Below are 23720 nucleotides of genomic sequence, written 5' to 3' on the forward strand. Positions count from 1 at the left end.
GACTTTACATCGCTATACACGAAGCTAAATTTGGAGGACCTTAAATTTAGAGTCAAGTCTCTTATTTTAAAAGTTTTTGCGTACAAGCTTGAGAAGGATAGGGACAAGGCATTGTTAGTAGAAAAGTAAGCCTTGAACTTTGACTTCTTATGGCTGAAAAATAAGAATGTAGATGTAGACAAAGGAAGAAAGAGATTCACCAGGATTGTAGATGACATTGACATCATATCTTGATTAGATTTTCTTTTGGACAATTTATATATAACCATCGGCGACTCTCTTTTCAAGCAAACAATTGGTATCCCTATGGGCACCAATTGTGCTGTTTTTCTTGCTAATTTCTATCTTTTTACTTATGAGTTTGATTTTATGGAGCGTCTTGTCCTTGCTAACACTTGCCCAATATTTTTGCACAAGTTATGCAATGTAAGACGCTTTGTAGATGATCTTTTTGTCCGTGACGTTCCTTCTTTTCAAGATTTTATGTACTTGAATTCGAGTTCTGTAGACGAAGGAATTTATCCCGAGGAGTTTTGTGAACTTAACTGTACCACAAATAGTGATTGTTGTGCCTTTTTGGACCTTAAAGATTTTTCAGACTCCCTTGGGATTAGAAGTAGATATCTATGATAAGCGCCTTGAACCAGAATATGCCAGTCTAAAAATCATCCGCATGCCTCACATTTCTTCGAACATTTCTCTTTTAGCTAAGTACGGTGTCATTTGCTCTCAACTATTTAGATTTTCTCGTCTTTGTTCTAGTAAATCTACTTTTGTTGTTCATTTTTGCATCGTAGTAAGTTTATTTTTAGTGTTTCTTTCTTTGGAATGTTCAAGATAATCAGTAGTAAATTCAATAGAAGTGGGGAGCTAAAAAGCCCACTTATTGTTTGACTTAATAACACCTTATGTTGTTGTTTTGATCTTTAGCGCTTCTAGTATTTTCACTATAGCTTGACAATTGCTAGCCTTTATCATGGCTGAGTATGCCCATCACCTCCGGAGGGTGATAGAAACTCAGCTCGTTGGTTTTGTAGAGTACGTTCAAAGCATGAATGGCCTCTATATAAACCTGCACCTACTCTTGAGCATTGACGACGTGAGTAGGGATGTCATAGCTGTTGTCCAAGCTATGCATGATAAAGGTGATAATCTTATTCTTCCTGTTTGGACAAGCATTGAAGTTGAGATCACATATTGTCAAGTTTGGTTCTTTGCTCTTCGTAGGTTTGTAGTAGTATTCATTTTTCGATTTCATATTTAGCTTACCTGAGGACTTAAGAATGTGTTCCGTTATAAGTTGTTGTGTGAAGTTTGATTTCTAGGATTAAGTTTTTAAGATGTCTTATCTTTTTTTTTTTTTGGCTTAAAGTTGAGTACTTGTTTTAAGCCAAGTAAGTTGCGTCAACTTATTTTACACATGCCTTTTCTAAAAACATTTCTAAGTTAATAATGTTTTGTTTTATCTAGTTTTGTTTCGTAGCAAACAAAGTGATTTAGTTAGTTAGTTTGTTTGTTTGTTTTTGTTTTTCTTTTCGTTTCGTGTGTCCCTTGCTTTTATAGTTTTATGAGTGCTTTGTTCCCTCTTATAATTCGTGAGTTCAGACTATTCTGAACTTATGAAGGTATATAAAAATTCAAGAACTATTCGGCATTGGATGCAAAGTGGATGGAGAAGGAGGACCTAACAGATTCTCCTGAGATATTACCTTAAGGCTTTCGGTCTAGCGTCGTCTATTTTGAGAGATCCCGCAGATCAGCAAGGTTGAATCTGGTGGAGACGGGACTGCACAAGAGGGGAGTTACTCTGCTTCTTTGTCACTACTTGTAACAAACTGCTGACGTGTCAAAGCCTAAAGAATGGAGCCAACTTACAGATGCCGGTCGAGGGGCCTAAACCCTAAGAAGAACAAGTAACAGAAGAAGAAGTCCTACCAACTTATGGGGACCCTGTCCGATGGGGCCCCAAGTGACACAAAGGATTAAAATAAAGCAGGACCTGCACACACTCAAAAACTGATGACGTAGCAGATTTTCGAAAATTGCGTTGACATGATGACGTGGCATGTTGTACGGAATTCCGCGTTTTGTGTTGGTTGATGACGTGGCTGGCTGTACGGATTTCTGTAAATTACGCTGGCAGCTTTTGGCATTGCTTTTTGGACCATAAGCTTTTGATTTTTGAAGGCTTTTCACTATAATTGCTTTTCAGGTCAAGGGCCTTTAAATATGAGGTTAGGGCTCATTCTCTGGCATGCTTCCTGGAAAAGGTGTAGAGTCTGGAGTACCGACTTGTACTGTGTTGATACAATATAAAGAAATACCGAAAGGGGCGCCAAGGTTTGGGGCCAATACTCTCTGGGGTGGAATTCCACCACTCCGTGTCGCGTGTCGTCTCTCTCTTTCAGTTCAGTTGTTATTGAAGTGCTAAAAGTCTGTTCAGTCTGTTCTTTTCTATTGGCACGTGGTGCTCGTCTTGTGACAGTGGTATCAGAGCATCAGGCGTGTGCTTTTCTAAAAGCATACCGGTCCTACAAAAGAGCAGACAGAGCTACTGGAATTTTTATTTGAGGTATCTTCGCCCTCCACCCCGGACTTATTAGCCACTCCCATCCTTACTTCATCGCGCATCGGGCGCGCTCCCGTCTTCATCGCAGTGTCTTACAGGGCATAAGCCATAAAGAACCCAATACTTGGAATTCATGGATTCAACAAAATATTTGCAGTTTCTACTCAACGAGCTTCACGATATTCTTTCGCGGCATCCTCAACCGAATCTTCCGATGCTGCAAAGTTTTCAACAATTTTTGAACTACATGTTACCCCCTGTGATACCCCAGGTGGTACCTCCTCCTCCGACACCAGAAAGTACGAGAGCTTCCAACTGGCAACCTTCTCAGCCATCTGTTCCGATCGGGGGAGTCTTTAGGAATATGGTGCAGCCATCTGACCCTGATCCAGTGCAACCGCCTCTGCCACCGCCATTGCCCCCACCTCCACCTCCACCACCACCACCACCACCACCGCCACCAGCCTACAATGTTTGGAACCCATATGGATACCCTTATTATCCATACCCGGGACATGCACCTAACCAACCCAAAGATTTCAAAGATGGTGGTACGACAGTAAAATTTTTCACTTTTTTGGGGTGAAAGATCGCAAGAAAGCATTGCAGTTCTTACAGCAATTTGACAACATCTATGCTTTGGGGAACTATACAGAAGAATCCAAGATTTTTTGAGCAGTGGGATTTCTTAAAGATAATGCTATGCAATGGTGGAGTTCAATCGCGACACCACCGCATGCTCCAAGGACCTGGCAAGCTTTCAAGACAGTTTTTGCACGTAGTTACATGACTTCGATGTTTGAAGTTTGGATTTTGGCAGAGTGGGGCAACTTGAAAATGCCTGCCACCGAAACCATGGACGACTATAACCAAAGGTTTCTCGACGTGTACCCTCCGGTGTCCTTCTTTAAGTTCATTCCCTTGGAGGACCAGTGCGAGCGCTACACCATTGGACTACCATCACCATTGCAAGAATATTGTCTCTCCAAGCAAGTCTCTACCATGCAAGAGCTTATGGACCATGCCGCGGTCGGCTACAAGCTCATGTAAGGAAAGTTGGAGTTTACCATAGAAGAACCTCCGGCCACTAACCAGAACTCCCGACAACAACGAACAAATTCTCGGGAATCCCGTGAAAACCAACCTCAACGGCCTCGTCTGACACAACGTCAACGAGAAGGCCGATGCTTCGAATGTTTCCAAACAGGGCATACGTTCAATACATGTCTTGAGTAAGCCTCGACGTCCTCAGTGCAACCTTCTGCTCCCACGACAGACAGATCCCCGTGGCCACCTCCGGCCAAGAAGGCTAGACCTGCTATTGGACTAGTACTCGATATTTATGGTATACACCTGGAGAGTTTTAATGAATTATGCAGAGCTTATGGAAAAGTCAACGGCTTGAAAGTCCTTATTTTCTTTGACCCCGGAGCTATGGAGAACTTCATCCATCCAGAATTCTTGAAGCAGACGCACTTTGATTATGATGCAGAGGGTGGAGAAATTGAAGCTGAGCTAGCCACGGGGCAAACTCAGAAAGTGGTACCGCTCATCGGTGCACTTCCAGTGACTATACAAGGTTATCATGGAAAAGCCGATTTCCACATTATGAAGTTGGGCAATTGCGACGTTCTCTTGGGCATGCCGTGGCACGACAAGGATGATGCAACTCTCCAGGTCTAGAACCGAACCATTACCATGATGCAGAAGAGCAAGCCCGTTGTCCTCAAAGTTCGGTTGTCCGAACAAAACCCTGAATAACCTCTCTAGTTGTTTTTTAGTTAGATACTTTTGAACATTGTTTGAGAAAGTATTGTTTGAACTTTGTTTGAAATGGATGCTATCTGTTTTAAACCTGCCTTGGTGCCGATTTGAAATGTTTGACTCTGGTTCCAATACTGATGGAGAAGTGAGAAATACTGTTTTGGTATTGGTTGAACCTCGGAACGACGCAGGCCAATGCCTGGGGAGCATTTCGTGATATGCTAAAAAACCTCCGAACGACGCAGGCCGATGCCTGGGGAGCGTTTGGTTGTATGCTTGAACCTCCGAGCGACGCAGACTGCGGTCTGGGGAACGTTTGGTTGTACAGTCCTCTGAGCTCATGGCCCGGACCTTTTTAGGTTATTTGCGGGGGGGGGGTGACGAGGTAGTCGTTGAGTAGCTTCATACCGTAGACCGTTTGTCTCGGGGGAGTGCTCAGTGGCGCTGTTTGTTGTGTCTTATAACATGCATATGTGAGCATTTGTGTTGCATTGTGATGTGTCGATTATTGAAATTCCTAATTGGATGAGATTGCCTGGGTATGTAATTTTAGTGCATCAAGACACTCGTGGAAGTTCAGTACGGTCTGGGTGTGATTGCTACTTTTACTACGCCGGAATGTCAAGAGTTCCGATCTAGACGAAAGGAGAAGCTAACTCCTTGATCAAAAGAGCAGAAAGGAGAAGCTAACTCCTTGATCAAAATAGCCGAAAGAAGAAGCTAACTCCTTGATCAAAAGAGCAGAAAGGAGAAGCTAACTCCTTAATAAAAAGAGCACATTGATTGTCCCTCGGAAATTTTTTGAGCTAACTTGAGTTGTTTTGCAGATATGCTGTAATCGCGGACGATTACTCTCTTTCAAGAAGGGGAGATGTAACAAACTGCTGACGTGTCAAAGCCTAAAGAATGGAGCCAAGTTACAGATGCCGGCCGAGGGGCCTAAACCCTAAGAAGAACAAGTAACAGAAGAAGAAGTCCTACCAACTTATGGGGACCCCGTCCGATGGAGCCTCAAGTGACACAAAGGATTAAAATAAAGCAGGACCCGCACACACACAAAAACTGATGATGTGGCAGATTTTTGAAAATTGCGCTGACATGATGCAGTGGCATGCTGTACGGAATTCCGTGTTTTGCGTTGGTTGATGACGTGGCTGGTTGTACGGATTTCGTAAATTACGTTGACAGCTTTTGGCATTGCTTTTTGGACCAGAAGCTTTTGAGTTTTGAAGGCTTTTCACTATAACTGTTTTTCAGGCCAAGGGCCTTTAAATATGAGGTTAGGGCTCATTCTTTGGCATGCTTTTTGGAGAAGGTGCAGAGTCTGGAGTACCGGCTTGTACTGTGTTGATACAATATAAAGAAATACCGAAAGGAGCGCCAAGGTTTGGGCCAATACTCTCTGGGGTGAAATTCCGCCACTCCGTGTCGCGTGTCGTCTCTCTCTTTCAGTTCAGTTGTTATTGAAGTGCTAAAAGTCTGTTCAGTTTGTTCTTTTCTATTGGCACGTGGTGCCCGTCTTGTGACACTACTTACCTAGATGGAATAAAGTCACTGATTTTTCTTTGGATTTCAGGGATACTGATGTGATGACAGTATTCTGTTGTATGACTTTATGTATATAGAACTTGAAAATGGGAATACCCGAAAATGAATCTCATTATGTGTACTCTCTCATATGATTTTGTTTGAGTGCAAGATTGAAAGACGAAATGACTGTAGCATTTTGGTCTATAGATTCTATAGACATGATCGCAATAAGAATTAGTTAATCCGACACCATTGAGGTATGGTGTGGATATGTTGCCAGGAATCATGGTCTTAGGTCTGGATGGATTTTATGTGATTTGATTTGAATGTGCATTGATTGTCGTTTTGTGCAAGTGCTAGATTTGTGTCGTCTAGTGCGTCGGTACTTAGAGTCAGTGTAAGGTGCAGCGGAAGTGAATGTTGAACTTTGCTCAAGATGAGTGCTCCGAACTGTGCTCAAGGGTTCCTTTTACTTACGTAAGGGAGAGCCTTCCGTTCCTTTAGTGAGAGAGTGCAAGTGATCACAAACAAAGTGGCAAACACTGTGAATGAAGGTGCTGAGATTGAGAGATAGAGAGAGAAGAATAATACAACATTCATTCCGCTGCACCTTACATTGGTATCAGAGCTTTGGAAGTGTTCTGTATTACTCAAGGAAAGAATCACAAGAACCAAAAGATTTCTTTTGCTTGTTGCGGTCGCACTAACCCAAGTTTACTTGGGCGTGTCGATTCCTAATCGTGTTTTGTTGAAGAGTGATAGGAATCCCAAGAAAGAAGGGCTTGTACAGCCTCCCCTTGTGTCTCTTTTCACTCATTGAGAGCGGACTGTGTACTTAGCGGCCGGCCAATTGACGTGAGGTGGGAAAAAGCAACCTTGGTGTGAGCGCAAGGCCGCCAAGGGGTGCGCCCGCAGAAAAGAGTAGAACTCGGGTGAAGAGAAGATTCTTCTCCAACGCGATTTGCAAGCAAACGGAAAACCTCAAGACCCTCAAGAACCTAAGAATCCAAGAACCCAAGTTCCTCTTGAACTTAAGAAACAAAGATCCTAGTGCATGGTCGTCATCCGAAGCGGAATGGATACTTCGCATACAGGTGATGAGCATGAGAGAGGCGACGAAGGATTCTCCCCAGGAGATTTTTCCAACCCTCCCCCTTCGCCATCTACACCATGAGTTGTTCTAACTCCTATGGAAATGATGGTCAAGTCAATGATGGACATGATGCTGACACAACAAGAAATGACTCGCATTACGATGGAACGAAATGAAAGAAACACACTACAACAACAAGAAGCGACTCACCTTACCATAGAAGCGAATCAAGTTGCGTTGGCACAACAAGAAGCCAATCGCCTTGCTTTCGAACGCGAGCGCGATGAACGAAATGAAAGAAAAGCAGAAAGGGACGCCGAGCGTGAAGCTCAAAGGGAGGTACGCACTCAAGAATTTATTTCCCACGTGCTAGCCTCGAAGGCCGAACCACCCAAAGATCGTGGGAGTTCATAAAGTGGCGTAAGCCACGATGCGGATTCCAACCATCCAGTCACAGAGAAGTTGACTTTCAGTAAGTATGACGGTAAGATGGATGCTACGGTGATTCATTCTTGGTTGCATCAATTTAATGCTTATTTTGCGATAACTAAGAAAACAGGAAATAGCAAAGTTTTGACGGCAGCTATGTACCTTGCCAGTGATGCCATCAATTGGTACCACGCATGGCAAGAGGCACAGCTAGCCGCGCATCTAGAGGCAACCGACGATTTCACGCCCCTCTCTTTTAGTTGGGCTGATTTCTAAGACAAGCTCAAGGTGCGGTTTATGCCACCTCAATACCTCGCACGATTGAAAGAGGATTGGCGCAATCTCAAGCAACATGGTATGCCAGTGATGTCTTTTTCTAACGGTGTTTTGCAGCTAGGCACTCAATTACGCAAATCGGATGATGAGCGCAAAGAGGCTTTTCTTTTTGGGTTAGACGAATACATCAAGTTTGATGTTGAAGTCTTTGACCCCGCGGATCTCAACAAGGCGGTAGCAATCGCTCTTGCCCAAGAGATGAAGCACAACAAGGGAAAGCCTAAGGAGAACAAGTCGTCTCAAGGGACATCTCAGAATTCTCAGAACACACAGAATGGTAAGAACGGTAAGAATGGTAATTCTTCTAGCCCCTCTTCCTCTAATTCCTTGGAAAAGAACTCTAACAATGAATCTAAGGGTAAAGCTAAAGTACCTGCAAAACCTAAGCTAACCCCTGATGAAAAAGCTTCACAAGAAATTATAGGAGGATACATCACGGCTGAAGAACAAGTGATTTATGCTAAAGAAAGTAGATGTTTTCAATGTCACGTCAAGGGTCACATTAAGAAGGCCTGTCCTAAAACAGTCCCACCTAAAGAACCAAAGGCACCCATAGCTACCACAAACTCTGTCACTACACAACCTACATCTTCTCATGACTCTGACACACATATTGATGATTCTCTCATGAAGTGTTATGGTCATGTAAAAGGACAACGTTTTATCATATTGTTTGATCCAGGCAGTATGCATGATGTGATTAGTCCCCCTCTTGTTGAGAGAGTCCGCCTAGAGGTTGGTCAGAAATCTCCTCTCGAGGTTTTTGGCTTTGCTCCTGGAATGGACTCTCTCATCACGAAGGAGTGCCTTGATGTGATGTTTACCGTTCAGCAAGCTTCTTTTCGTAGGAAATTTCTTGTGTCTCCTCTCTTAGGATGTGATGATTTAAGGCATTAAATGGTTTCATGAACTGAACCTTCTCATTGATTGGGAGGCTAACACTCACTTTACATGCCAAAACTGATTCCCTCCTCATCATTCGTGCTGAGGAGGGCTTGCATTCTTTGTCTCTCATCTCGCATGTGCAGGTAAAGCGTGAATTACGACGAGGAGCACAAGCGGCATTCATCTATGCTGCTCCAATTTCCCAGAGCATTCAGGCTCTAGGTAAGTATTCAAAGTTGTTTACGAAGTTTAAACATCTCTTTTTGCAAGATAATCTTCCACCTCGCCTCCCACCGGAGCGGCCTGAGGACCATCGCATTGAGCTTATGGAGGGAGCACAGCCTGCCAGTAAGGCTCCCTACCGTTTGAACAAGTCACAGGAGGAAGAGTTAGAGCGACAACTCACGGAGTTGGTGGCTAGAGGATTCATACATCCTAGTGTAAGTTCTTTTGCTACCCCTATTTTGTTCGTTCGCAAGAAGGATGGTTCGTCTCGTTTGTGTGTTGATTACAGGGCATTAAACAAGATGACCGTCAAGAATAAGTTTCCGATGCCTCGCATTGAGTATATCCTCGATAGGCTTCATGGGGCAAAGGTTTTCAGCAAGGTCGATCTCAAAAGTGGATACCATCAGGTATGGGTATTCAAAGGCGACATTTTCCAGACCGCCTTTCGCACCGAGCGAGGGCAATGGGAGTATATTGTTATGCCTTTTGGATTGACAGGAGCCGTGGGTACGTTCAATCGTCTCATGGTAGGTCGTTTCGGCGATATGGTAGGTGTATGTGTGTTCATCTTTTTAGATGATATTCTCATTTTTAGATGAGTGTCAGTTGTACATTGCAGCTAAGAAGTCAGAATTTTTTCTTACTGAAGTCACTTATCTGGGTTATATCATTTCTGCAGAAGGCGTCAAGCTAGATCCCGCGAAGGTGGAACATGTTCGTAATTAGGATTTGCCCAAAACTGCATATGATGTGCGTTCTTTTCTTGGTTTATGTCAAGCATATAGTTTGCACATAGAGAATTTTGCATGCATTGCTGCATCTATGACTGATGTTTTGAAAGGGGTAAAGACTCGCCGTCAGCGCGTAGACTGGCCCGAGACAGCCATTGAGGCTTTCGTAGCTCTCAAGGTTGCGGTGATAGAAGCTCCGTGTCTTATCCTTGCTTCTTGGGATGATCCCTTTGAGGTATGGACGGATACGAGCAATGTCGCCATAGGCGCTGTGCTCCAGCAGCATTTTTTGTATGGTAGAGAGTTTACAGTGCACACAGATCATCAAGCCCTCAAGTGGCTCCAGTCTATGCCTAGTGCACATTGGAGTGATCGCCAAGCGCGGTGGTCACAATTTTTTGAGCAATTTGGCGGTTTGATTGAGTATGTGCCTGGAAAAGCTAACCCTGTTGTAGATGCGTTGAGTCGCAAAGGACAAATTTTGGCTCTTGAGTCAAGAACCACATTTTCTATACAGGGTGAGTCTTTTGACAGCATGAAGAATCAGTATGCAAATTCGGAGTTTGGTAAGTATTGGTTACAGGCTCTTGCTTCCCAAGGGCCCAACAACTATCTCATTCGTGATGGATTGTTATTTTTTCGTCAGCGTCTATGTGTGTTGTCCTCTCTCAGGCCAACCATATTGCATGATGCACATGATTCTCTCACGGGTGGGCACACGGGAATGAACACCACATTGGAAAAGATTGAACGTTTTTTCTATTGGCCTAAAATGCGGAAAGATGTGTTTCGTTATGTCACACAGTGCACCATATGTCAAAAAGTAAAAGCTCCTCGGAGTAAGCAGCAAGGCCTCTTGCTTCCGCTGCCTATTCCCGATGGACCTTTTCAGGATATCTCTATGGATTTTGTGACTAACTTACCACCAAGTCTGCATTCAAGGAACACTCAATGTTTAACGATTGTTGATCGTTTCAACAAATTTTGCATGTTGATTCCTTGTAAAGCCACAGTTACTGCACAGGATGTTGCACGATTGTTTATTAAGCATTGGTATCCCCTCTGTGGTTTGCCAAAGTCCATTGTTTCAGATAGGGATGTTAAGTTCACGTCCAACTTTTGGCGTGCTCTCTTTGAAAATTTTGGCACAAAGTTGAATTTTTCATCCGCTTTTCATCCACAGTCAGATGGTCAAACGGAAATTTATAATCAGTTGGCTTTTGATGTGTTGAAATCTTATGTGCATGATCAGCAGTCTCAATGGGAGCTCTATCTCCCATTGGTTCAGGCTATTCTCAATGATTCCTTCTCTTCTGCTACTGGTCGAACTCCGTATGAGGCAGCTTTTGGCCGTCGGTTCCAGTCACTGTTGACTAGATCGGTCAGTCAAATGCCTGATGCCAATGCTGAGAGTCAGTCATTGGATGAGATTTCTGAGAGTGTAAAGCTTCAGCTAAGCAAGGCTCAGGAATCTTATTCTCGACAGGCTAACAAGCATCGTCAGGAGGTCTCTATCAAGGAAGGAGATTGGGAGTATCTACGAATCATGAAACAGCGTCTTAAGCAAGTTGGAAAGAAATGTCCTAAGTTGTTTTTTCGTATGTATGGTCCATTTCCAGTCATCAAAAAGATTAATGAGGTTTCAATGAAATTGCAATTGCCTAACTCATGGTCTATGCACAACGTTTTCCATGTTTCTTGGTTGAAAGTGTTTCAGGGAACACCTCCAAAGGACGTTTCGGAAGAAGAAGAACCGGAGATCATCGATGAAGTTGAAGTCATGGAGCCAGAGCAAGTCTTGTTGCATCGGTTTCGCCATGGTTCGAAGAAACAAGTACGACAATATTTTTTGAAGTTCAAAGATCGAGGAACCCATGAAGCGGTGTGGGTAGACGAAGAGTTCTTCAAGGATTATCGAGAGTTGTTGGCGGACTACAAGGAAGCCATGCAGCTCGGTACCAATACCTCACTTTAAAAAGGAGGGGATGTCACGTGACACATCCAACCCTATGTGTCCGTGGACAAGCTACACCATAACAAGGTTTCCGTCAAGTTAGATTAGAAGTGATCTGGCACTTTTGTGAGTCTATTCCTAAACCGTGCATGCCCAGTCACTCAGTGTAGATGTATATCCTCTGGTTGCACACTGTATAAGCATAAGCATTTCCATCAGATTCCATTAGAGTCAGTTTGGGGATTTTTCAAGTGACTTTATCACATTTTTCCCTATTTTTGACATTTTTCACTTATTTATTAAGTGAATTTTGTTGGGAACTCAGTAGGGCAAATTGGGTAAGTTAATATATAAGCAAACCCAAGTTAGCACAATAGGGCAGATGAGCAAGGAGCACAACAGGCTACCAAGCGACAGGTGTTCCCTCCCTCTCTCAACAAGACCCTCCCCAAGCATCTTGGCGAGGCCACATCCACATCGCCATCAAGCCTTCTCTTTCCCTGGCGTTTTCCTCACAGCAGCCATCGTCTACAAGCTCCATCCCCTGGCGTTTTTCCCCCTTCAGGCAGCCCAAAGCTCAGCGTTTTTGGATCGCTAACCATCAGCGGAGATCAGCGTTTTGCCTCAGCTTTTCAGCCCTTGAAAAACGCAGCCCTTGACAGCGTTTACAGCAGGGAATTCAGCCCATTAAAACGCAGCTTTGACTTGCAGTTCCTCAGCGTTTTCAGCCTACGATCACAGCAGCAAAACGCAGCAAAAGCCTGGCTTGATCAGCGTTTTTTATTCAGCCTAAGTCCCTTGCCAAAACCAGGGATTTTCAGCCATGTTAAGCACCCCCAAGATCACCCAGAATCTCCGCAATTCCCCCCTTGTGGACAGCAGATAGAAGAGGACCAAATTCAGCCCTAAAGTCATCATCTTCGTTGTCGACATAGCCCCCATTTGCATTAGTCCATGCATCATCATTGTACACCTTTGTGCAATCAAAGTTAGACCACACTCGTCGACGAGAGTGGGGCCTTCGGAGGAGGGTTTTACAACCTCTCGGGTGTCGTATCTCTTTTCTCTTCTTCTCTCAGTCTCATTCACTTGCATGCACAATATCCACTCACTTTGTTCACGATCATAGCACTCTCCATAAGTTGGAAGGCTCTCCGTCCCTAAGAACTAAAAGGAACCTTGAGCAGTAAAGATCACTAATCTTGAGAAAATACAACATTCATTCCGCTGCACCTTACAAGCTTACCTGAGGACTTAAGAATGTGTTCCGTTATAGGTTGTTGTGTGAAGTTTGATTTCGAGGATTAAGTTTTTAAGATGTCTTATCCTTTTTTTTTTTTGGCTTAAAGTTGAGTACTTGTTTTAAGCCAAGTAAGTTGCCTCAACTTATTTTACACATACCTTTTTTGAAAACATTTTTAAGTTAATAATGTTTTGTTTTATCTAGTTTTGTTTCGAAGCAATCAAAGTGATTTAGTTAGTTAGTTTGTTTATTTTTGTTTTTCTTTTCTTTTCGTGTGTCCCTTGCTTTTATAGTTTTATGAGTGCTTTATTCTCTCTTATAATTCGTGAGTTCAGACTATTCTGAACTTATGAAGGTATATTCATTCCGTTGCACCTTACAAGCAAAGGTGCTCCTGCTGCCTCTTCTCCCAAAAGTGCTAGCGCTAGGTTTCTTAAGTACTTGCCAAGTCAAATTGCCCTACCCAGTTCCCAACAAAAGTCACTTAAAAATAATAAGTGAAAAATGTCAGAAATAGGGAAATTAGGCCTATGCAATGTTAAAATGCTCCTGATGGGTTTTGAGGGAAATCTGATGATCATGCTGTGTGCAACCAGAGGATATGCATCTAATCTAAGTGTCTTGACATGCACGGTCTGCAAACAGACTCACAAAGTGCAAGATCACTTCCTATTCTCGACTGACTGAATTGAACTGAACCGAACCCTTGTCATGAAGTAGCTTGTTCACGTACACATAGGGTTAGATGTGTCACGTGACATCCCCTCCTTTTTAAAGTGAGGTACTGGTACCGAAGTGTATGGTGTCGAGGGAGATCGCCAACAGCGTCTGGAATCCTGTGAAGGACTCTTTGCCGGCCCATTTTGATGCGTGGGTCATGCGATACTTGAACTTCATAAAGGTCTACAACGCTTGCTTCTTTGGGCTGCGCCGAAAGCGACTCAAAGTTATCTATGGCTCCTTCAATGCTTCAACTTTGTCGATAGTCAAGCGTCTTCTTCAAGAATCTCCGAGGCTAAAAATTCTTGAAACCACTTTCAACACAAAAACATGAACATACCCATTCCATGTAAAGTGACTGGAAGAATTATAGCCTTTAGAAAAAATTGTGCATGCAATGCAGATGAACAAAGGGTCGGAGTGCCATACCGTTCATGAAACACACGCAAACAATGGGGTTGAATCTTGACTTTCTGATCTAAATCAATCAACTGTGGCAAAACACAATGGAAATGCCGATGCTTGATGCTCAATCTTTCTTGTGCTCTTTCTGATACTGTGTCATGCCAAGGAAGAGACATGCATTGGGAATTCCTTGGGTGCAAACATTTCATCTTTTCATGAATCATCCGCGTACATCCGTGCTTATTCATGAGTGAATTGTGTTAGCGTACAATATGGCATGCTTGTGAAAAGGGATCACAAAAGGACGGTGACTAAAATATAGGAAAGCATCACGAATGAAACACTCGAACAATGCGTGCTGACTAATTATTCGAACACATAATACTTCCTGTGTGGGTTCTTTGGACCTCGACTCGAGAGCCAAGATCGGTTCCTTGTGATCGATCAAATCTGCAACGAACTAGAAAAAGCATCAACTAAACCATCATCCTTGTGAACAATCACATCATTATCTTGCAAATCATCATGCTTATCATCATCATGCAATTCATCATGCTTGTCATTATCATCCAAATTATGTGTGTCGTGCTTTGGAGAAGAAGAGACTGACAGAGTCTCCTTTTCCTGATTCTGTTCATACTGCGCGTGCACAATTGAAAAAAGTCGCCACAACTCTTTCATGTGTTGGTCGCTCCTCTCTTGTCTTGCTTTGTTCTCGCGATCAAATTCTGCTTGTCTTTCTTTGTTCTTGTGATCAAATTTGGCTCGTCTTTCTGTGGCTTTCGAGCGTGCTCACGCGCTATGGCTGCCATTCTTTCTTCGTATTTGCGCTCTATGGCTGCTATTCTTTCTTCGCTTTCTAACTTCCTTTCTATCATCCTCTTGCCGAAAGCCTCCATAGGAGTCAGTGAAATCCTTGGCGTAGATGGGGAAGGTGGAGGGTCGGAAAAACCTCTTGGTGGGGAAAATTCTTCTTCGCCACCCTCATGCTCACCACCTCCAAGCGAAGTATCCATTCCGCTTCGGATGATGACCATCCACTGAAGTCTTGGGTTCTTAAGTTCACGAGGAACTTGGGTTCTTGTGGGTCTTGGGTTCGGGGGTTCTTGAGGGTTGTTGGGGGTTCTTAAGTTCACGAGGAACTTGGGTTCTTGTGGGTCTTGGTTCTTGAGTTCTTGAGGGTCTTGAGGTTCTTCTTTAGCTTGCAATCTGTGTTAGGGAAGGATCTTCTCTTCACCGGAGTTCTGCTCTTTCCCGCGGGTGCATCCCTTGGCGGCCTTGCGCTCACACCGAGGTTTCTTTTTCCCACCTCACGTCGATTGACCGGCCGCTAAGTGCACGGTCCGCTCTCAATGAGTGAAAAGAGGCACAAGGGGAGGCTGGACAAGCCCTTCTTTCTTGGGTTTCCTGTCACTCTTCAAAAACACGATTAGGAATCGACACGCCCAAGAGGACTTCGGTTACTTGCGACCTCAACAAGCAAAAAAAATTCTGTGGTTCTTTCCTCGAGTGATACAGAACACTGCCAAAGCTTTAATACCAATGTAGGTGGAGCGGAAGTGAATGTTGAACTTTGCTCAAGATGAGTGCTCCGAATTGTGCTCAATGGTTCCTTTTACTTACAGAAGAGAGAGCCTTCCGTTCCTTTAGTGAGAGAGTGCAAGTGATCACAATCAAAGTGGCAAACACTGTGAATGAAGTTGCTAAGACTGAGAGATAGAGAGAGAAGAATACGACACCAGAATGTTGTCAAACCCTCCTCCGAAGGCCCCACTCTCTATGGCGAGAGTGGCCTACTATTGATTGCACAAATCTCTACAATGCTTGGACTTGTCGACGATGTCAACGACGATGAGGACGACGATGAGACGGCTGAAATCTGAAAATGCTAATGGCTGAAATCTGTAAATCTTTATCTGCTGAATTCTGACTCTATGTTGGTGACGATGTCGATGGCGACGACGACGCGCTGAAAACGCAGATGCTGAAATCTGTGTTTTCGGGGCTGAATCTGCAAACTTCGCTGGATCTGATCGTGTGGCCAGGATCTGCTGCGGGAAGGTGAGATCTGCGAGGTTCGGGACTTCTTCTGCGGAGTGTCTATGCTGAAAACTGAAAACGCTGGTCTTCTTGTTGGTTCTGTCGCGAAGATCTGCAAAACGCTAGGGCTGATCTACAAACCAAAAACGCTAGGGTTGAATTGGAGTCTGTTGTCGCCGGTTGTCTTGCAAATGCAAAACGCTAGGTTTATCTGCTGTTCTACTGACGCCGGGAATCTGCAAGTGAAAAAATGCTGGCTGATCTAGGTGCAAAAACGTTGTTGCAGATGGTGCAAAACGCTAGGGTCCTGGTGGGGGTCTTGCTGAGCAGGTGCGTGTTGAGCAAAGGTGCTCCTGCTGCCTCTTCTGCCAAAAGTGCTAGCGCTAGGTTTCTTAAGTACTCGCCAAAGTCAAATTGCCCTATCGAGTTCCCAAAAAAAGTCACTTAAAAATAATAAGTGAAAATTGTCAAAAATAGGGAAATTAGGTCTATGCACTGTAAAAATGCTCCTGATGGGTTCTAATGGAAATCTGATGATCATGCTGTGTGCAACCAGAGGATATGCATCTAAATTAAGTGTCTGGACATGCACGGTCTGCGAACAGACTCACAAAAGTGCCGGATCACTTCCTATTCTAGATTGACTGAACTGAACTGAACCCTTGTCATGAAGTAGCTTGTCCACGTACACATAGGGTTAGATGTGTCACGTAACAGTTAGTGTCTATTGAGCTTGTTTATGGCTTCTGTCCCTTTTTGCAGGCATAATGGAGGGCGATTACAATTCTTTCAAGAGGGGGGTATGCCACAAAATTATGACGTGGCTTGTCTGCCTAGGGACACTTGAAGTTATAAAGTTGTTCCAACTTATAAGGTCCCGTTCGATGGGGCCGTAGGGACACTAAGAATCAAAAAGAGAGAGAGAGAGAGAGAGAGAGAGAGAGAGAGAGAGGAATTTGCATTGACGTGGCAGCTTTACGCATGCTCCGCGCTTTATGTTAACAGCCATTCAGAATTCATTGATTTACGCTGGTAGCAACTAGCGCTAGCTTTTGACTCTAAAGATTTTCATGTACGAACCCAAGGCCACTCTTTGGCTCAGTCTGGCTGACGAGCAGTAGAGTAGAGAGGACCCTTGGGCCTTGTAACTTTGCTCAAGCATTAATATAAAAATAAATACTGAAAGGGACGCCAGTCTTTGGGGCCAATATCTTTGGGCACGGAACTACGTCGGGCCGTGTCGACCAAATTGAATTGTTAAGTTGTGAAGTGTTTTTAAATGATTCTTTCGTGTGTCGTGCTAGATTCTTGACTTCGGGTGTCCAAGTCTCTTTCACATAAGGCACCAGGTCTTTTGCAACCTTTACCTACACCTAGCCGACCTTCGGAAAGTATAGCAATGGATTTATTTTTTGATCTTCCCAAGACTCAGAGTAGGCATGATGGCATTTGGACATTCATCGATAGATTTAGCAAGCAGACTCATTTTATTCCGGTCAAAAGACAGTTAAGCCTGATCATTGGGCTAAACTGTTTGTCTCACAGATTTTTCGACTAGATGGTATGCGATAGCGATTCCTATTTTACCGGTTTGTTTTGGAGGGCAATCTCGGAGAATATTGGTACACGGTTACAATTTCGTCCTCTTTCCACCCGTAGATAGACGAATAGTTAGAGATAGTGAACTCAGTGGTTTTGGACTTGTTAAAGTCATACATCTCTGATCAGAAGGCTCAGTGGGAGAACTATATGCCTTTGGTGGAGTTTGCCTATAACAACACAATACATACGTCTACGGGGAAGGCGCCATTTGAGATTATCGAGGGTGCTAAGAAGGTTCCACCTATTCTAAGCACCGAGGATAAGATTTTTGAAGCAGATCAGTACGCTCAGGATCTGGACACTGCTTTTGCTAAGGTGCGCGGGGCTCTCGAGAAGTCTCAAGCACGGCATAAGAAGGCAGCGGACAAGCATCGACGTGACTTGCAGTTGAAGGAAGATGATTGGGTGCTTTTACGATTTGAGAAGGCACGCCTACGGAAATGAAAGGGTAAGGAGCGACTTTTTCTAGCGTTAAGTATGCGGTATTATGGCCAATCTCCCAGTTAGAAATAGAGTCCGTCAACCCTTAACAATGTCTGTATGTCGTTCAACATGGATGAGAGCTGCCACATCGTTTACTGAAGATCAGGATCACATCAGTACAGTGGCAGAGGAATCAGAGCTGAGCTTCGATGATGAGCAGCTGTGCTCTCAGGGCGAAGAAACCAAAGGAAATCTAGGTATCAAAGGAGGCGAGAAACATCGAACCTCTGAACACTCAATGCATTCCCGCAAGTGACATTTAGAAAGAGCTGAAAGACGCTCTCAGTCACATGGTTCTCATCATTCAGCTGGGAAGGGCAAAGCCAAAATGCATACTGACACTAACGGTGCAGGGAGATATTGGCATAGACGATCGAAATCACAGACAACACCTTGTTGAGAAAAAGAGGCTGGCACAGTCACGGACCCATTATTCTCATTTTGGATCAGATTATGTCACGCTACTCTACTCATTTGTATCTTGTACTTGAGAGCTTAGAGCACTCAATGCTAGTCATTGTATCATTTGTATCTTTCAGTCAATCATTCAAGAGTTCTGAAGCTGAACCAATTGTAATCTGAATCTCCTTCTAAATTTGAATATATACTCTCAATTCTCTCATTCCATGTCTGTAATCCATTTCAGCTTAGTTGTTTGTCTGAAGTCTGAAGTCTGAATCTGCTAATCTGATCTGATCTGATATCTGGCACTTACTCTGATCCTAACTCTGGAATAGCTGTCAAGTGACCAACTCATTCCAGCATTGTAGACGGAGTACCCCCTGAGCCACTTTAGTCCGTCATTCCTAGGTAATGACTAGAGGACTATGAAAGGGAATATTTGATAGGCCACTTGGAACGGATACTTCTGATGCGCCACCACGTATGGGGACTTGGAGCATCTAGAGGGAGTATCCGATCATCCAGAACTGGCATTTCTGATGCGTCATGGGATTGGTGACATAGAGCATCGCCAAGGATTTACTCGGTTCAGTTCAGTAAGGTAGTGACCATGCTATGAGCATTTTTGTTGCATCACAAGGTGGGTGATGGGAGCATTGGTACGGGAATGTTTCATGGTCTAAGTGGATAAGTTCACACAGTCGAAGCAACTCAAGCAATGTAACAGGGAACGGGCAGAACGCAGCTCAAACGTTCCGAAACGGCTTTCCGGACGAGTCTCGTCCTGAAATGGAGTCGGGAATGGAACACCGTTCCGGAAGAGGGTGTAACCGGAATCGTGTTCTGGAACGGGGGGGAACAGGGCGGAACGGGCAAAAGTAGCCATTTGGGGGCAAAGAAGTAGACATTTACGGGCAGATTTGGGGCTATTTGAGGGACATATTTGGGGTAGTTTGAGGGCAGGTTTGGGGGAAATTTTGGGGTTGTTTAGGAGTCGATTTGGGACTAAGCCGAATGGAGGTAATTCAAGCCTTACTCTAGTCGACCGTTCCCGTTCCCATTCCTGTTCCGGGCCCCCCTCCTCCTCCCCGTTCCTGACCCGTTCCGGACCTTCCCGTTCCCGTTCACCGTTCCCGTTCCGGGTAACTATGAGCTCAAGTACCGAATCTATTGATGACACACAAGCAGGACACCATTCTGCAAGAAGTCATTGCAAAAATTAATGAGGAAGACAAGGAAAATGTCATTAGCGTAGAAGGCTTAACTAAAGAATGGCTGGAGTGTAAGTAATTTAACAAGAGGAGGTAGAAAATGTTTCACATACCGGATTTTGAGATTCTGCAAAGGAAAGTGAAGAGAGCCATAACCAATAGTCACGATGACAAATTACATGACAAAATAAAGGTGACGAAGCAAACAAGATCACGGCAAGGGACCAAGATGGATGGCAGACGAGCATACACCGACACAAGTGAAGAACAAGAAATAAGAACTTGTCAAAGTATATGAAGCTAGAAAACAAGGCTAATGGGCAGTCTACCGATGAGGTAAAGTGGTGATTGAAGAATTTCGGTCATGACACCAACAAGGGTACCAGAACAATAGTTAGGTGCACCACTTTGTAATATATAGCTCATCCTCATGGAGAACATTTTCTATTTGAAGCAGTTCTACTTTTCCCCCTTGTTTTCCGTTGATGGCATTCCAGAGTGGAATGTACTGCCAATGAGTATCTGATTTGTCCTGTAGGCTGACTTCTGCCTCAATAGGACGTTCACGGAACACTAAAATCTATCTACATCAGACACTGAAAAACAATACAGAGGAGCACAAAACCATAGCATGCAGAGAAACTTTAGAAAATAGCTCAATCCAAGATCAATTAACGTAGTGCATACCGATGACCATCATGACTAGGTCTCGTAGTAGACTGTGGCTTTCAAAATCTCTGAGAAAGTCCAAAAAACCCAATCATACTTCAAGCGGACTAGTATGGTTCCCCAATTGGACGGGGTTTCCGGACAAAACTATGCCTCCGGGTTGTACTTCCTCGGGGAGAAAGGCCCACTGAGAATCGCCAGGGGTTTCTTGTACCCAGTATATAGCGTCTGTCTTCACCTGCACACGCGCACGTGCATGCATGCGCGCGCGTGCGCGCGCGAACAGAGAGAGAGAGAGAGGGAGAGAGAGAGAGAGAGAGAGAGAGAGAGAGAGAGAGAGAGAGAGAGAGAGAGAGAGAGAGAGAGAGAGAGAGAGAGAGAGAGAGAGAGATTCTGCTGGTTCCCAGGGTTGGAGCAAGCCCTTCAGACCCTGCTGGCTATGCTGTAAGGGATCATATCTGTATCTGAAGTAAATCACAGATGTAATTACTTCACCTTGCAGGATTAGAGTTCCTCATTCAATTATAGCATCAAGGCTGGCAGATACACATGGAGTAGAGCTTTCTTGGGTTTGTGTACCCTAAATATTATGGAAGGTCGTGAAACGAATGTATTTACACATGAAGCAAGAGTTATATGGTTGTTTTGAAGGGCATCTTTCAAGAACTTTGTGTCAATTTATGTGCTCTAATTCATAGGTGGTGATTCATCTATATTATGGCTATAAGATTGATTATAAGTGTACAGGAAACAGGATTTTCTGTGGTTTATAAGCATTTAACCATTGAGGACAGCTGAAGAACTGATATACACGGCTTGAACATGTACTTTACCTGATTGTGTAAGGGGTTCATTTTCTTGAATTTTTTATGGTCAGCGGCGGCCAAGGGTGAGATTTCGCATATACGTGGGACAAGCCACTTTTGTGCCCACTTTGTCCATCTCAATACAAGGTTTTGTATCAATACATCAATCGATCCTTCGGAATTGTTATAAAAAAGATTGTTCTTTAGTCTCTTTAATTGGTGCATTATTATTCACTAGGCCTCACTGTCCGGAAATGGCCATAGCATGAAGGAAAACAAGGGATTTTCCAATGACTGCACCTTACTATTGAAGAATGAAATGAAGACAATAGGGATTCTTCAAAAAGTATGCCAAGGCATAATGATATTTCATTTTTTGAAAACGCAATCAAGTTTTCTAGCTAAATGCATCACATGCCAAAATGCGCTATCTAGAGACACATTTACATGCATGATTGACGGCCTCTTCACACAGACATGCGAAGTCTTTTTGACTTTCCACTTTCATGAAGACTTCTCATTTCTTAGACTAGCCCTTCACTCAATGCATTTGATACGTTTTGAAATGTTTTTCTTTTTTGGGGGTGCAGTGTGGAGACCTACTTCTTTGTGTGTATGTGAAAGGAAAAAGCAATTACCTTTTGACCTCCCTAGTTTAGTGGATTGGCTATTCGGCTGCCCTTTTCTATAATAGGGCTTGAGTTTAAGATTTAGTTGGATAGATCTTTGAGGTTGCTCCTATGATCAAACCGATAGTAGGCTAAAGAGGGGAAGGAAGGTATCGGAGGGCAACAGTCTGGGGCTCTTCTTTTTTTATATTACTGCGGCCATGAAGCACACACCGAGCAGCCATGGGCGTCATGGTTAGCGCAGATATGTTTCGCACGTGACATTCATGGTTCAAATCCAGGCGTTTGGATAGCCTAGAATGCAAGGAATCTTAAGGTATCCACAAATATTCTGCTAATAGAATAAAGAACCTACCAATGAAATATGTACATACTTTTAAAAGGGGCAGTTGTTCAATATAAAGTCCACAATAGTGAAAAGACTACATGCTATGGCCCTCATTTTGATGATGTTCAAAATGCTTAATTTACACATGTAGACAAATTAAGAAAGTAGAAAAAAATGTTTGCAAAAAGTAGTAGTCCTTGAATTACTAGACATGCAACTTTCAATTCATTTTATAGCAACCTTCCAAGTAGGATATTGTAACGACAAGCATGGTCCCCCAAAATTGAAGGTGTGTGCCCTGTAGCTCTCGGTAACACACACACACACACACACACAGAGCAAGAGAGTGACCGAAGGCCGCCGGCCAACAAACTAGTGGTTATTGTAATAGAAAGTTTCGAAGTTGCAAGCTACTTTGTCATTGCTGGATTGTTAATGAAAGTTGTGGCTTTTGTTTTGTTGTATTCTTGAGCATGCTTGAACCATAGATGAGCCACGATCAGAAGTGTGTGTATCCCTTAGAAGTGTTGGTCATGAGTCAAGGGGAGTTGGCTTAGCGGTAAAGGCGAGGGGCTTTAAGCACGCCCGTTAAGGTTCAACCATGTGGATGTGCGTGGAATCCCGTGAAACTTGGTTGATGAATTGCAAGGGGAAGGCTCCAAGAATAGTGAAAAAGGGTTAGAAAAGTTTCCCTACGCTCAAAGAGAAGCAATCATATTATGTTAAACGGCCTATGGGGGACTACAATTCATATTCACGAGGGCCTTCCGTTTGCACTATTAGTGGCCTTTTAAGCCACCCAAATTCGGCAGTGTTGAATTTGGTGTTGCGTTCATGCGCAAAAAAGAAACAAGGAAAGGAGACGATGTTTTAAGAGCACCGTGGGAAAGGAGACTTTCCCACGGTGGGTTCCAAAAAGGAAAAAACAGTACTTTTTGCAACTTCTACATTCTCGAGGGGAGTTTTTAGGTTGCAGACTGTGGCTAGCGAAGATCTTGCCTGCCTGTGCATGGAATGCCCGACTATAAGAGGCAAGTGTGCAAATGGAAGATATGGTTTTTCAAGAAAGATCTATGCCTTGGTGGGAAACAATTTAACATTCTACACTTCTAATCTGTACCCAAACTGTTTGATATTGTTTCTTCAGTAACATCTAGAAGGTTAGGAACTGCCGGGGTTTTGACAGTGACCCCTTGGTGGCTAGCTTTTCAGAGATTGTACAAGAAAGTAGGGAGTTATTGGTAAGATGCAAAACTCGGATGATTGGCTTAGGGCTTCCCTCGCCATCCGCTCGAGCCCTGATGTGTAAAGGAGTAGTAGGGTAACCCGCTGCCCTCAAGGCTCGGCATGAGCTTGAGGTCGATTTGTAATTCTTTTTGATGACATTCTAATACAATGACTCACAATTGTGAGTTTTGCATGACGTTTGGGATGTTCTTAGTAAGTGATGGCCACAATTGCATGACGTTTGAGCATGCTGGTAGCACCTGACTCGCAAATTGTGATGTTATTGAATAGATATGCAAGGTTGGCCAATTCTTTGTGCCATAACTATTTTCTAGAAGAAGCTTTGGGCTAGTACAAGATTAAATGGTATTGGCTTTTTAAAGATTTTGTAGAGGCACACAACTAAACAAAGAAGACCTTAGATATTTTTGTGATT

General features: G+C 43.7%; 1 protein-coding gene across 2 annotated transcripts in view; it reads left to right on the forward strand.

The window, feature by feature from the left end:
• The window catches only part of NUDX23 (nudix hydrolase homolog 23), a 52648-nt gene extending 31561 nt beyond the window's left edge, over positions 1-21087 (forward strand). For both annotated transcript variants that reach the window (XM_086509541.1, XM_086509539.1), the window contains one exon: positions 20702-21087. In XM_086509541.1, the coding sequence (XP_086365667.1) occupies positions 20702-20767 (66 nt within the window). In that variant the 3' untranslated portion in view covers positions 20768-21087. The remainder of the gene's footprint in view (positions 1-20701) is intronic.
• Positions 21088-23720: the final 2633 nt, after the last annotated feature.

The sequence above is a fragment of the Adiantum capillus-veneris genome, chromosome 3, assembly GCF_014529385.1.
Source record: "Adiantum capillus-veneris isolate H3 chromosome 3, ASM1452938v2, whole genome shotgun sequence".
Classification (NCBI taxonomy): domain Eukaryota; kingdom Viridiplantae; phylum Streptophyta; class Polypodiopsida; order Polypodiales; family Pteridaceae; genus Adiantum; species Adiantum capillus-veneris.